Consider the following 16,493-nt stretch of genomic DNA (forward strand, 5'->3'; position numbering starts at 1 on the left):
GTGAACTGTGAAATATTATAATAATAAATAAGCAAACTCAATTGAAAACTATCCAGAGTGCTTTCCACCCCTTTTTTGAGTGTCTGAAGTAAGCAGAGGAGCCTGGCTAGTCCTCCCTGTAATTGTGCACCGAGTAGATTCTACTATGAGTGCTGTCTTTCTCCTTGGTTGATGAACATGGCTGCTGTAACTGGCCTGAGGGTGGTTTTACATACAGTATTATCAGAGAAATAATTAAATCACTTTTTTGTTGTGTTGATTTTTTGTTCTCACTTTTTTGGGTTTGACTTCTTTTCTTCAAAACGTAGATTAATTTAGGCCTGGAGTTATTTCAGGAGTTTTCCATAGACTTCTCATGAAGCAATGTAAACGCCTTAAAATAAACACATATATTAAAAATATGTGACCAAAAATGTATATTTTATTTAGACCCAGAAAAACAGACCAAAAAATTGTATGTGAAACAAGCCTTAAGGCAAAAGCCCCACGTTGCGGAAACGCAACTTTTTTTGTTGCAGATTTTGCAGGAGTGGATTGAGCATCAGGTAGAAGTCTAAGAGCTTTCTATATATTTCCCATTCCGTTTATAGACATGCTTGGCTCTGGCTCAAAAAATGGCAACAAAATCTGCAGCAAAAAAAGATGTTTTTCCGCAATGTGGGGCCTCCGCCTAAAAAGCAGTTTCCTGTTCTTTTTCTTCCTGAATTGCCTGATTCAGCAGCAGTAAAAACAGTAAATACTAAATAAGTATTGATAGGCTTTGCATTGTGTTCGGTGAAAGGCATCAATGGTGTTAATGTCAAATAAAAGATACTCGACTTCAACATTATAGTCTAACTAGCAGTACCCGCGACTTCGTCCACGGCAGCATTCCCGCTTTGCGCGACCCACCTGAAGCGCAGGCTCTGTCTCCCCCATTGCGTCCCTTTTCTAACCCCTCTCCCCCGACCCCCTTTCCACCACCCCCCGCAACCCCGACCCCTTTCCACCATCGAAGCAACCCCGGTCCCCTCTCCACCCCCTCATACCCTGTCCCACTTTACAGGAAGCCTCCCCCCCCTGCGACCCCAGCCCCTTTACAAACCCCTCCTGCCGCGACCTCCTTTACAGTAGACCCGCCAACCCCGCGACCACGGACTCCCCTCCCCACCCCCAAGCCTCGGCCTCCTCCTCCCCACCCTCCGTGCGCCTAGTGTGAAGGTGTGCATAGGGTCTGCAGTCTGCAGGCCATGCATGCCGTGCTAGGGGAAGATGGTGGCTTGGGGAAGTGTGTCCCAGTCACTCGTTCAGTTTCTCACCCCCGGGGTCCCAGAGGACTTACTTCTCCAGGCCAGGCGGCGGGCTCCACCGATGGCTGCCTGCTCTGTCCTCCGCATACGCGACACCATCGTCTTCCTGTCGCTCGGTGGGCGGCTTGTGCGTCTATAGCTCCACCTCCTCTGTAGCGCACAGTGTCCATCGCCCCGCCCCGCATGTGACACGAACCTATCGGAGGCCACCTGAAAGAGCCGGGCTGACGTCACATGAGGTCCTGCAGTGGAGCCAGAGCAGACATTCGCCGGTAACGTTCGGGATTTCGGGGGCTGGAGCGGTATACCAAGTAGCCTATCGATCCTTCCTGGTGACCATCTAGGTATGTGTGAAATCTCACGCCATTCCGTTCAGCGGTTTGGGCGTGATTGAGGAACAAACATCCAAACCCACAAACATCCAAACACACATACATACTTTCACCTTTGTAATATTAGTAGGATATCAAATATCATGAAAGGCATGGATATCAATTATGACTCCTGTAAGCTGGGGACCCAGACTATCATAAATCTGCTTTGTTTCCATTAGGGAAATTCAGCAGTTTATTCCCCTTAAATGTTGCTGCAAAAAAACCCCAAAACAAACCTACAACAGCTTTTAGAGTTTCCTTTGCACAGTTTTATTTATTTTGCTTACTTATATAGTGCCATAATATTCTGCAGTGCCTTACAGATCTATTGTCAACACTGCCCTATATGGGGCTCTCCATCTAAATTCCCAATCTTTGTTTTTTTGTATGCGTTAGATGTGTGGGAGGAAACTCATGGAAACATGGGGAGAACATACAAACTCCTTGCAGATGTTGTCTGGACTCAAACCTAAGGGTGTGTTTGCACTGATTTTTTTGGTCACATTTTCTGAGGCACTTTTTCAGGCGTTTTTTTTTTTAGGCGTTTTTTAAATGTGGTCATGCATTATCTTCTTAAAAATGCCTCAAAAACACGTCAAACTTCATGTCCAAAAACCACAAGGTGGTATTTCCGTCTCCCATGGACTTGCATTGATTTTTTCAGGCGGAAACTACCTGAAGAATGTACACGTCGATTCTTTTTTCTGCTAGTGGAAAACAATTACAAGTGGATTACATAGACCTGTATGGTGAGGTGTTTTTTGAAGGAGGATTTTGAGGCGGATTCCTGAGCCACCATATTGAAAGACATTGAAAGATAAAGACGCACCATTACTATCTACATGGACGCAGTTCTAAGGTCAGGTTCCCACGGTGTGTTTTTTACCAGCAAAAATATACTGTGCAGCCCAACCTTACTGTACTCAATTCTTGAGTTATAGGTGCTTTTTTGTATACAGAAGTGAAACAAATCCAGGCTAGTTCTTATTACTGACTGAGAAACTTTGCTGATAAAAACTAGTCTGGAATTAGCAGTTTTATCAGGGGCCATTCATATCACATTTTGATCACGAGTTTAGAGTTTAATTGATAAGTTTTGCAGATACAAAAATTGAAGTGAAAAACCAAATGAAAATGTTGGAAACGATGAGCCTATGTTAAATATATCAGATACTGTAGGATAGAAAAGAAGAACAAACCACACTTTTGGGCCCCACAAAAAAACAAAACAAAAAAAAACCAGACTGATTTACTTTTATGTAACATTGACTCCATGTAACTGGGTGGTCATCGGTTTCCATTTTCATCCATTTTTCACTTGTAACCAAAAAAATGATCAGTTAAACTGATGCCATGAACATGAAGTGATCGGCTCCTTAGTGACAGCACCAGTGGTCCCAGCAGGGAGTGCACTTATAACTGTATCTAGGTACATAGTGTGTCTTTAAACTAAACCTGCAGTGCAGGCCAGATTGGACTAATGGTTTTAGTCACACCATGTGCATGAGATTGCTTTAACCCCTAAGTGCATGGGCAGCAATTTTTTTTGTATGAGGTGCCAATTTGGAAGAACAGAAATTGTATGAATGTCAACCTACTACATGAAAATCATATAGCGCAAACCAAAACTGCAATCAATTAGTCGCGTATACTTACATTTCAAATGTAATCCTTGTCCCTTTTTTTCCCTTTAGAAAATATGATCTTTCTTTGGTGGATACAAATGTCAGCTGAACATGAGGCACACAACCTAGTCTATTTTATCAAAGCACTGCTATGTGTTTAAAGCAGTAGAGAGAGCCCTGTATCAGGTAGATATGTCTGGGGTGCTGACTCCAGCGCCAATGATGGGGGTTGCTGACCCCGCCTTAGTGCTTTTGCTGAATTATACAGATAGTCTACATACCTCTCTGTGCTAAAATTTACCTTAAATTTGCTAAGACTGAAAGCCACCGGGGAACTGCAGCATAATCTGCAGATGATTCCCAGGTAGAACGTACATGATTTCAGGTACTTTTGCAATGGTGCAATGCTGATGTCCTTACATTTTCACATATGTGTGGCATTAGCCTAAACATAGAAAACTTGTGTCATAGGATAACAATTGTTTTTTTTAACTGTAATTTTTATTGAAGTTTTTTAACAAGGTATGTGGTACAAACAAATAAAGACAGGTAATAATCCTATCAACAATGGAATAAATCAAACCAAAGAGAGAAGGGGCAATGGCAGGGAGTCACAGACCATTAAAGATACAGTAGGAGTCCCAAGACGACCATACAGCTTGGAAGGTGTCTAAGGGGTGGTTGAGGAAGGCAGTCAAGTATTCCATACTTCGAACGCCTTTCACCCTGGCCATCAAGTCCAGACCAGTAGGGGGGAGGAAGGTTTTATTTCTTAAATTCCCCTAAACAGTTTATATTCTTTATAGAAGACAATTTGTCTGTCCTTAATCCTACATTCTCACCTTCATACTCAGAACAATCAGAAGTGGTTTATTTGTTCATTGACCTGCCGCAATGTTCACACTAGACAACAGCTATCTGTAACCTGAGCTTCGCTTTTACCTGTTAGCACCTTAAAGGTAATAAGGAAGCACAAGGAGGACACGCCTTGTGTAGTGTGTAGCTGGGAGTGTGCAGGGTTGGATTTCATATCCTTTTCCTGTAAACTGTGGGCTGGGGCTTATTGAAAGCTGAGGCTAAAGAAGACAACACTTCGCAGTCTCAAATGTGAAATATTTGGGAAATGCTGAATCTCATTTTATGAAATGAAGATCATCCCAGGATATTGGAGAAAGTAAAGCAGACGGTGTATGGGGCAGCTAGTGGACACTCACTAAGGATTGATTCAGTACATGTCGTGGCCTGGACTATAGAGCGAGAACAATGCTTCTCCTGGGATGTATGTTAGCCTTACTGCTTCCACCACTAACAGGTAGGTGTCCACATGGCCCAGATTCTTGTTCCATTGTTCCCGGGCCACTGACTTACTGTAAAATACACTGTGAGAGATGACATCATTAGTTGTGGCTATGCTGGTTGCAGGAATGGTTTTAGGACATAGAATATAATAATTCTAGTAGACTTTTGATGTATAAAGTTATGTTCTATGATTTGAAGAGAGTTTAATATTAATGATTACTTTTTTCTGTTCACAGTAATTTGTGCTGTTCGTGTTGTATTGTTCTGGGATTTGTCGCCAGATACACATAGATTATTGCCATAAAGGGGTTATCAGATCAACTGTACATTCAGCTCTCGGCAATCTCCATACAAACTGTGTTACAACTCTCTTGATCGTACTTTGTATGTTTTCCTGAATATTGGAGCAGTGTATACAATACTTTGGTTTGAAATTGTCTACTTGCCAACAATGAAGGTCTAAGGTCCAGGTGAACAGGCCACTGCAATTTTTTTCAGGTGGGGCCAAGCCTCCTTTTGGGCCTTGACGTACCCCCGTCTCTGTAATATGGGCACTTCAAGTCCGGCCCATACCACTTTTCAAAATGTGACTGGCACATGAAGTGTCCAAAGGTTGCAGGCATTCTTTATAAATTTACTGCCAGTGGCTGCGTAATTGTTCTGCTGAGCTTGGGCAATTTGCCCACCCTTCTGGGAGTTTGGGAGGCCATCCATCTTTAGCATATTATGGGAGTGTTGGCAAGTATTGATCATCCCTGGGTTGTATATCTTGTGGATATACAATAAATGTCCGACTTGGGAATATGTCTTTAATATATTCTTGTATCTTCATCAGATGTAAAGTATAGATTGACTGTTGCAATCAGTTCATGTGTCTTCCTTTTCAGACTCCCTATAGTAGTCTGATCACACAGGAGTACACAAGCAGTTTCTGTATGTACAACCTCGCCCAACATGAATCATAGTTTGGCACTGGAGTTCAGAATTCACCTTTTATAAACTGTTGAATTGCATAGTGGTAGGTAAATAGCCGACACTTTGATTTGCTTTCTAGATTATTTCCCTTTTTTTTTCTTTCCTATTTATACATTATATAGGTGCCTTGAGTTGCTATAGTTTATATCACATTTTATAGGTACTGAGTTATATATATATATAATGTATTATGTATGTTTGCACTGCTCTGATGCACTTAATAGCTGAGAGTCCCTACTTCTGACATCCAAGTCTCTTGTGTGCAGGCCTTACAAAGGCATTTCTGAAATTGTGGCTTCAATTATCAGGGAAACCACATTCCTGTTTAAGGCTGAGGCCCCACGTTGCGGAAAAGCAGCTTTTTTTTTTGTTGCAGATTTTGATGTGTTTTTTTGAGCCAGAGCCAAGAATGGCTAGAAAAGAAATGGGAAACATATAGGAAGTTCTTCTACTTGTACCTTCTGCTCAATCCACCCCTGGCTTTGGCTGGAAAAACTGCAGCAAAATATGCAACAAAAAAGCAGCTTTTCTGCAACTTGGGGCCTCAGCTTAAAGCGCATACCTCCCAACTTTTGAAAAACCGAAAGAGGGACAAAACATGCGGCGCGCGTAGTGCGCCGTGGCAAATTTAGCCCCGTCCACTTTTGTGTTGACTCCGCCCATTCTCATTAATTTTTCATGTGCCCGCACACAGTATAATCCTCCTAAGTGCCCCTCTATCTCTCCACCAGTTTCATATACACCCTTCATCTGCCCCCAGTTTCATGTCCCCCTCCATCTCTTCCCCCAGTTTCATGTCCCCCTCCATCTCTGCCCCCAGTTTCATGTCCCCTCCATCTCTGCCCCCAGTTTCATGTCCCTCCATCTCTGCCCCCAGTTTCATGTCCCTCCATCTCTGCCCCCAGATTCATGTCCCCTCCATCTCTGCCCCCAGTTTCATGTCCCTCCATCTCTGCCCCCAGTTTCATGTCCCTCCATCTCTGCCCCCAGATTCATGTCCCCTCCATCTCTGCCCCCAGTTTCATGTCCCTCCATCTCTGCCCCCAGATTCATGTCCCCTCCATCTCTGCCCCCAGTTTCATGTCCCTCCATCTCTGCCCCCAGATTCATGTCCCCTCCATCTCTGCCCCCAGTTTCATGTCCCTCCATCTCTGCCCCCAGATTCATGTCCCCTCCATCTCTGCCCCCAGATTCATGTCCCTCCATCTCTGCCCCAGATTCATGTCCCTCCATCTCTGCCCCCAGATTCATGTCCCCTCCATCTCTGCCCCCAGATTCATGTCCCCTCCATCTCTGCCCCCAGATTCATGTCCCCTCCATCTCTGCCCCCAGATTCATGTCCCCTCCATCTCTGCCCCCAGATTCATGTCCCCTCCATCTCTGCCCCCAGATTCATGTCCCCTCCATCTCTGCCCCCAGATTCATGTCCCCTCCATCTCTGCCCCCAGATTCATGTCCCCTCCATCTCTGCCCCCAGATTCATGTCCCCTCCATCTCTGCCCCCAGATTCATGTCCCCTCCATCTCTGCCCCCAGATTCATGTCCCCTCCATCTCTGCCCCCAGATTCATGTCCCCTCCATCTCTGCCCCCAGATTCATGTCCCCTCCATCTCTGCCCCCAGATTCATGTCCCCTCCATCTCTGCCCCCAGATTCATGTCCCCTCCATCTCTGCCCCCAGATTCATGTCCCCTCCATCTCTGCCCCCAGATTCATGTCCCCTCCATCTCTGCCCCCAGATTCATGTCCCCTCCATCTCTGCCCCCAGATTCATGTCCCCTCCATCTCTGCCCCCAGATTCATGTCCCCTCCATCTCTGCCCCCAGATTCATGCCCCCCCTCCATCTCTGCCCCCAGATTCATGCCCCCCCTCCATCTCTGCCCCCAGATTCATGCCCCCCCTCCATCTCTGCCCCCAGATTCATGCCGTCCTCTCCTTCATCTGCCCCCAGTTTCACGTTCCACCTCAGTGTACACATTACACTTACCTTCTCCTCGCTCCCCCGCCGCTCTCTCTGTGCCTCTCTCTCGCACACAGTTGTAGACGCGATGTGACGTCATCACATCGCGTCTACACAGCCAGTAGGTGGCGTGCAGCGGCGAAGCAAGGAGCTGAACTGTGACAGCTCCTTGCGTTAGCCACGAATGTGTTCAACTCAGATCTGCATCCTCTGGACGCAGATCTGAGTTGAAATCGGGACATACCTCCCTCCAACTGGGACGGCGGGACACGTCACCGGAATTGTGAATGTCCCGTGGAAATCGGGACGGTTGGGAGGTATGTAAAGAGGATCTTTCATGTTATCGGGCACATGTGGTTTTATATACCGCTAGAAAGTGCACTGAATTCACCACATTGTTTGAATTATATCCTGCTGAATTCACCGCATGTGACCGAGGACATGAAAGGTCCTCTTTAATTTCACAACACTCAGGATAACCACCTCTGCCACTCTGTAAAGTGGTGGGAGTGGTGTATTACACAGTGTGGTCTGGTCCTGCTGCTCAGGGGGTCTTGTTCCAGTAGAAGTCTTCACTGCACATGACGATTGAGACCAATTAGTGACCTCAGGAAAGGACACAGGATGTTACAGGTGACGTATGTGAGTAGCATCCTGGTTCCTTTCTTTAGGCCATTGATTGGCCTCAGCAGAGACATAAGACAAGGATTTTTTTCAGAAGAATCACTGGGGTACTGCAGCATTGGGGACAGGTCTGTATGTTTTGTTTTGTTTTTGTTTTTTTTGTTTTTTTAACATTTGTTTGTGCCACTTACCAGATAAGACTACCTTCAGGAAATCAATTACTGTTTGGTGTCCCGTACCTGCAAATCCATGCTACACAATAAACTCTACTTAACACTTACAATTTCTTGTACAGTTGGCAAGATACAGTAGCAGTTGATGCATTATAAAATGACTAGAACAAAGTGATACATTTTCCTTCAGAGGTGGAGTGTTGAAACATGTCTTACACATTATTGTGCCAGATATGAATTGTGCTATATGTGGTTTTACCCTCACAGGTTCATTGTGGAGGACAAATCTTTTTATTTAATTATATGTTCATGTAGTGTATATTCACATGTGCTACTATACACTGCACATGACTCTTCTATGTTCATGATGCTTTGAACTTAAAGAGGACCTTTCACCATTTTGCCCACAGGCAGTTCTATATACTGCCGGAAAGCTGACTGTCGGCTTTCCCGATGTGGGCCCAGTGTGAAGAGCTTACGGTCCGGTACCGTAGCTCTTCTATGGTCAGAAGGGCGTTTCTGACAGTCAGTCAGAGATGTCCTTCTTCACAGCACAGTCAATCGCGCTGTGCTGTGAGAGCCAGGAGGAATTCCCCCCCCCCCTCCCTCCCTGATAATGCTCGTCTATGGACGAGTACTGAGAGGAGAGGGAGGGCGTTCCTCACGCACTGTGAGGTGGAGACTCTTGGAGCAAGGCCTGGTCTCAAGGAGGGCAGCGAAGAAGCCACTTCTCTCCAGAAAAAACATCAGGGACAGACTGATATTCTGCAAAAGGTACAGGGAGTGGACTGCTGAGGACTGGGGTAAAGTCATTTTCTCTGATGAATCCCCTTTTCAATTGTTTGGGACATCTGGAAAACAGCTTAATAGGAGAAGACGAGGTGAGCGCTACCACCAGTCTTGTCTCATGCCAACTGTAAAGCATCCTGAAACCATTCATGTATGGGGTTGCTTCTCAGCCAAGGGAATCGGCTCTCTCACAGTCTTGTCTGAAAACACAGCCATGAATAAAGAATGGTACCAGAATGTCCTCCAAGATCAACTTCTCCCAACCGTCCAAGAGCAGTTTGGCGATCAACAATGCCTTTTCCAGCATGATGAAGCACCTTGCCATAAAGCAAAGGTGATAACTAAATGGCTTCAGGGAACAAAACAGAGAGATTTTGGGTGTATTGTCTGGAAACTCCCCAGATCTTAATCCCATTCAGAACTTGTGGTCAATCATCAAGAGACCAGTGGACAAACAAAAACCTACAAATTCTGACAAAATGCAAGCATTGATTGTGCAAGAATGGACTGCTATCAGTCAGGATTTGGTCCAGGAGTTGATTGAGAGCATGCCAGGGAGAATTGCAGAGGTCCTGAAGAAGAAGGGTCAACACTGCAAATATTGACTTGCTGCATTAACTCATTCTAACTGTCAATATAAGCTTTTGTTACTCATAATATGATTGCAATTATATTTCTGTTTGTGATAAAAACATCTGACAAACACACATAAAACCAGAGGGCAGCAGATCATGTGAAAATATAATATTTGTGTCATTCTCAAAACTTTTGGCCATGACTGTAGTGATCTAACTTCCCATGGGACTACTGTGTATACTGTATTCAGCTATCCCACAGGGAGGAAGGGACTCCTTGCATCATAGATAACTGTGATTCTTGGAGGCCCGATCCCTGCCCTGTGTTTGGTTTGGGAACATATAGACTGTATTCCATAAATCCATGTGGACAACCCCTGTCCTCATGATTAGTTTCCACTCAATAATCTATGATGATTTTTGAATCTACTTTTATTTTTCAAGTAGAATACTTTGTGTTATATCCACCAGTATTCAACAGTGTCGAACACATGCCCGGTATTACTTAACAGTATGTTTGCACTAACAACTGGATGTTTCTTGCACAACGCAATTGCTTTATTAGTTTCATGCCAGCCTCTCTAGCTATGTGTCCAGTAATATGAGATTGTGGGAAAAAAACCTCTCAGGTCATGCTATACTTTTAAGCTGTAAACTTTGTCTTAGCTGAACTTTCCTAGCTGCAGAGTAGAGAGCTTCCTCGATGTAAATAGAAAACAACCTATGGCCCCATGTAGATGAACATGTCCTTTGTGATTGTGCTAGCCATGTTTTTAAAGGCTAGCAAATTATTTTAACCCATTATTTTCTACGGCCTCATTCATATGTCTGTGTCATGAGTTGAGAGAAAAACTCAGGATAGGTTCTTTTCTGGTCTGTTTTCTGTCCAGAGCTCATTGCAGAACATGACTGGTCCATAAAGAGTATTGCCATATGAGCATCATCCAAGTGCCGTTTTTTCCATGAACCCCTTAACTAGTAGTTCCAACAGCTGTTTTGCATGTTCCGTAGTGACTATAGGTACCTCAGTATCCATAGCTCCTTTAGCTTCCTACCTCCCCCAGTGCTAACAGGATTCCCCCTCCTCCACACATACTCCTCTCTTGTACACTACATAGGAGCAGAATTTTAAGTGACGGGTGGTTGCTGTATTGCCACTGATCAGCTGTTTGAAGAGGCTACAGCGTTGAGATGGGTGCTGCTGCATCTTCACTGTTTATCAAGCACAGCACGGTACATTTTATAAAAGCTAACCTAAAAATAGTTCTTTAATATGTAAGTAGATGGCCGTTCAGGTAATGGAGGGGGTGTACATCTCACCCAGACTACTAAGGTGGGTGAGAAGAAAAAACTCCAGAAGGAATGTTTGTTCTCTGCAGACAACTTTCGTCTGCTGAGCATTTTGGTAAATGCTCAGTATTTAGCTGGATTTTTAGGAATGACAGGTAGGTTGGTAGTGGGACCTGTCATTCCACCTCCCTCCAGTCCACACTTTCGGGATGTTCCAGCAGCGACTCAGCTGCAGAGAATCTCCTTGTCAAGGAGGCTTAAGAAGTCAGCTCCTGGAAGCATGCACGGAAGGTGTCTTTGTATTCCGATATCCCCGCGGAGACCCCTTTATGGGACAATCCTGGGTTGCCTGATTTGTTTGCATTGCCTGATGCTAGGTCCTGGTCCAGATATGGGGTGTCTTCCCTGGCAGACTTATATTCACAAGGAGTGTTTATCACCTTAGATTCCTTGGCTTCTTCCCATGAGATTCCGAGGCACCAATTCTTTAGATTCCTTCAGATTCGGCATGCCTTTTCCTCATTATTCCCTCACCAACCCTGCGCCATATCAGGAGGCCTTATTTCAGTTTTGTATGATCATTTGATTACTGTGAAGGTATCTCTAGCCGAAACCCCGCAATTGATGTACTGGCGCACCAATATCCCAGAGCTGACGGAGGAGACCTTTCTGTCCTTTGTTTTGGAATCTCCTCTTCATGTCTCACCCTCAGCTAACAACAAATTGATTCAGATTTTCATTTTGCACCAATGTTATCTGACCCCAGTCCGGTTACACCGGATGGGTCGACTGTCTGGCCCTAATTGTCTTAGGTGTCCGTGCCCCCGAGCAGACTTCTGGTATCTGCTGTGGGGCTGCCCGATTATCCAGGCCTTTTGGAGGGGGGGGGGGGTGGATCTCCTGTCGGTTGTCCTGAACCGTCCTGTTCCATTCTCTCCCGAAATATGCCTATTCAGTGTGCTGGAGGAGGAGTTATGGCAGCATCACACCCATATTTTCCTTCAGGAATGCTTGTTCTATGCGAGGAAAGCCATTGCCTTGCGGTGGATGGCCCCTAGACCCCCATCCGTCTCCCAGTGGCGAAAACTAGTTAATGCGGTTCTTCCGTTTAATCAGATCCTATATAAAGGGAGAGGCTGTCCCCAGAAGTTTTCTAAAGTTTGGGGGGCCTGGGGTGACTCCCCCATGACCCAATTTTCTGCCCCTTCAATGCGCTCGGCTATTGATGCCTTCACTACATAAGGGGCGGCCTGTACCTGTTGGGTTCACGGCTACCCCTGTCTTGATACTGTTTCATTTTGTGGGACTCGTATGTGATCTTCTGCTCTGAACTGTGAGGGCGGTGGGTGGGGTTTGGGGATGGAGGGAGATGATGTTGTGGCTTATTTCTGCTCGTGTGTAGTTTTTCTTTTTGTTTATCTGTGCTTCCATTCCATTGTCTTCCACTGTATTATCTGTTCTGTTATGCACTTTTCAATAAAACGAGTTTAAAAAAAAAAAAAAAAAGATGTGAACGAGGCCTTACACTTAGACTTTACCATCTTATTGCATTTTAGATATTGGTCATTATCACTATCATTACCTTGTCACATGTTTTCTGTGTCTATTCCATCATGCCAGTAGATTCTATTTATATTATCCTTGTTGATACTTTTTGGTAACACCCCCCCCCCCCCTCTCACACACACACACACACACACACACACACACACACACACACACACACACACACACACACACACACACCTTTTTTGTAGCTCCTATAGATAGGTCTGTGTTACCTAAATTAAATGTGAATCAGTGCCTGTTGTTGGGTTCACCCATTGTTTGGCTCCATTGGGGGTCAAGACTGATGGAGAGCTAGACTGCTACAAAACCGGTTACACCCAGACATTGGCTATTCACCAATTAAAAACTGAAAGTGGCGGGGTAAAAAGTCCTCTGTGAATTTCAGATTTCCAGTGGTCTCTGCAATGGGCTCCAATGCAGATGTGAACCCAGCCTTATTGCTGTTTTTGTCATTCGAGCAACTAGGGTGTTGTCTTTGCTCTAAAGAGTTAAGTAGCAACACCCCCATAGCTTTGCCTATTGACAAAAAAAACTTGATTTTTCAGAAACTTCCATGATTCACTTTTGGAGATTAGACCAAGATCCTAGTTGTTAAAATCTAAACAGCAGCCCTGACTATATGACAAGCAATACGATTGTCTTCAATCATTGTCTCCGCGGGTTACTTATGGTAACAGTATTTCCTGTCTTCTTGATAATGCCCTTGGCTAGATTCTCTTATTGCTCATCAATGATCATCTGGAAATTCCTCTGTAACAAGTCACTGCCTGACTAGCTCAGGAATATGCTGACTTCTTCATAGATTCTTACAGATACTATTTGTGATATGATAACAAGGTAGAGCTAATTTATGGTATTATTGGTTATTACTATTAGAACTTTAGTTTTTATTAAGAAACAGCATAACCAAGTTAGGGTAAAGGCACATGTTGTGATAGCATATATTACCTGCAACAGACTATTGTAGACTACATCATAATATATCTATTCAGATCTAACATCATGTGATAAGTGACCACCATAAAGTGACCCCATAATATGCAGGATAAAGTAATTCCCTTACTATTAGAGCCATCTCTTATCTTTCTGTTGCACTAGAGTGAAGGTGTAAATGGAAAGCATAAAATGTTGTATGTAAATTATCCTAAGTAGTCACGGGGGGGGGGGGGGGGGGGTCGGCAACAGGTTCAACCGAGTCATTCTGCTCATGCCTCCTGGACATGAGTGACACCATGACTACGCAGCCTATTTGGCATATGACTTTGTTGCAAAAGAAAAATTACAGAGGGACTCCATTAGAAAAAGAATTACCGTATATACTTGAGTATAAGCCGACCCGAGTATAAGCCGACCCCCCTAATTTTACCATAGACCACCCAGTATAAGCTGAGGGGGGCTTTTTCAGCACAAGAACTGTACTAAAAAATTCTGCTTATACTAGAGTATATACGGTACTTCATCCTGCACACGATGATTCCAGTTTATGATGGAAAAACCACCTGATGGATCCGCTGTAACCCATTCGGAACCGATACCAATTTTCGTTTTTGCATTTTCATTTTTCCCTACCCACATTCCAAGAGCCATCATTTTTTTCATTTTTCCTTTGTCACATGATCACTGTTTGTGGGACAAATTGTACTTTGTAACGTACGTGGAATTGAAAAAACACATCTGCATCAATTTCTTATGGGTTTCGTTTTTTCGGCATCACTATGTGGTAAAGATGACGTTACCTTTATTTTTTTGGGTCGGTATGATCACGATCTAGAGTAGTTTGTTTGATACCTTTTTAATACCTTTTTTTAAAAAAATGGAAATCTTTGCAAAATGTGTGAAGGTGGGTAAGGCGTCTTTTTATGAGGGGCAAGATAATATTTTTATTGATACCATTTGGGGGAAGGTCTGATGGTTTGATATTTTTTTTTTTATATTCCATTTTTTGAACTTTTATATTTTTCTTTTATGTATTTTTTTTTTTTTTTTATACTTTTAAAGATTGAGTTTTTTTGTTTATTTTCAGACCTCCTAGGGACCTTGGACCTTAGGGGGTCTGATCACTCATACTATACACTGCAATACTAATGTACAGCAGTGTATAATTCATTGACTTCTATTACGCGCTGCCTATGTCTTCAATAGGCTCCCGGCTGCTTTGGCATTGGTTAAAGATGGCAGTGCCCTTTACATGTCTTGGTCAAGTTAAACCGTGGCATCTAAAGCATTAACAGTTGTGATCAGCATCGATCGCAGCTGTTAGCGGCGGGTGCTGGCTGTATTATACAGGTAGCATCCTCCATTTACGGACAGGGCTCAGATCCTCAGCCCCCTGGATACATGTGTAACCCCCTCACAGGAGTTACTAATGGTTATTTGGCCATAGAAGTGCCTTACATGTTATGATAGATTGTATATGTTGCCATGTTCATCCTGTATTCATTTGTGTAATGTTGTTAAGCTGTTGTTCTCTGGTTTCACTTGTCCTAGTGAGCTGTGGTCTCCATAGCAACACACACTATGGTGAGTGGATCTGTAGCTGGAACAGGAAATAGTCATAGCAGAGAGAGGAAGTAGTATTCTGTAAGAGCCAGGTGAAGGAAGGAGAAGGGTGGCAGTGGCCATCTTGTGTGTCAGACACTGTGTTGTGAGGATTGCCACAGCAGCAGCAGGACAGAGAAGCTGTGTGACAGCGCCCTGCATCACTATCAGTAAGAGGACAGGAATTACATCAGGCTGAGCAGAGCTATAACCCTGGCAGCCTGCACCTACCTCTACAAGGTAACTGAGCCCCTGCAGTATACCAGAAGCTGGATCTGCAGCCATCTTAGACTCTCTGCTAATACATGGGAAGGTGTCAGCCAGCTACAAGCCACTGTGCCACAGATCACTGCTACAGGACAAGTGACCAGCAGATGCCTGTTACAATAAAGCAGTGAGTACTTCAACTGATCCTGGCCTGGACATTGTCTTCCCTGTAGCTAAGCCCTGGGCAAATGCTCTTTGTTGGAGTAGAGCACTGGCACCCACATCACCATCTCAGCCCAGGGACCAGCGGGTGTCTCAATACTCCAACTGGCGTCACATCTAACTGACTCTGCCTATTTCCCTGTGCACCTCTCCTGGGAGTTCTGGGGCCTATAAGGTCACCGTGACAGTCCAGCCTCCTGCACGGTTCTCCCAGGGTGGTCGCAGTTGGCGTCACGAACAGGATTTCTGTGCCATTGAAAAAGAAGGGAGGCACTTGAGCTGCTGGCAGGAAAAAGGATCCGTGACTGCGACACTGTGCAGTATTGCCATCTTGGCCCTGCATCGCACGCTATACCTGAATCTACAGCACAGGCAAAAGCAGGTGAGCCACGTACTGCCAGTATGTTTAGGAACAAAGAAAAAAGGGATTTTGTCAGTTTTAAACACCAAGGGTCCAGTAGTGAGGATGAGGAAGAGTGGTGTAGTGTTTCAACCCCCACAGCTGCAGTAATGCCAATCACAATGCCTTATTACCCAGGCGTGCCATGGCTGCCACTCTATGTAGGCGAGCCAAATACCCTAAAGGACTTTAAAGAAAAGATGCAAGCAACTTTCAAAGTTTATCCCCTCACTGCTGAGCAGAAGGTTGCTATCTTAATGGGTCAGATGGGAGGAGCAGCCCTCCGTGAAGTTAAGTCCTGGGATGTTAAGGAGAAACAAACTGGTAAGCAAATTTTTGATAAACTGCGCGCCATATTTGAAACTAAGACTCTGTCAGAACTAAAAGCTCGGTTCTTTTGCCGCAAGCAGAACGCAGGTGAAAGTCTTAGAGACTATGCTCTGAGCTTGGATGAAGCTCTCCGCCAGGTTGCGCAACTAGATCCTCATGAGCTTCACAATTATGATTGCACGCTGAAGGAGCAATTCATTGAGGGTGCTACACCTGATGCAGTTAAAATGCAACTACGTATGCTTAACTCTCAA

At 44.5% G+C, this 16,493-nt stretch overlaps 1 protein-coding gene across 1 annotated transcript in view; it reads left to right on the forward strand.

Moving 5' to 3' along the window:
- The first annotated feature begins 4,363 nt into the window (after positions 1-4,363).
- Positions 4,364-16,493, forward strand: part of CDCP1 (CUB domain containing protein 1) — a 46,451-nt gene continuing 34,321 nt past the window's right edge. Inside the window, exon 1 of the mRNA XM_075272229.1 lies at positions 4,364-4,600. Within this exon, the coding sequence (XP_075128330.1) occupies positions 4,552-4,600 (49 nt within the window). The 5' untranslated portion in view covers positions 4,364-4,551. The remainder of the gene's footprint in view (positions 4,601-16,493) is intronic.

This window comes from Leptodactylus fuscus, chromosome 4 (genome assembly GCF_031893055.1).
Source record: "Leptodactylus fuscus isolate aLepFus1 chromosome 4, aLepFus1.hap2, whole genome shotgun sequence".
Classification (NCBI taxonomy): Eukaryota; Metazoa; Chordata; class Amphibia; order Anura; family Leptodactylidae; genus Leptodactylus; species Leptodactylus fuscus.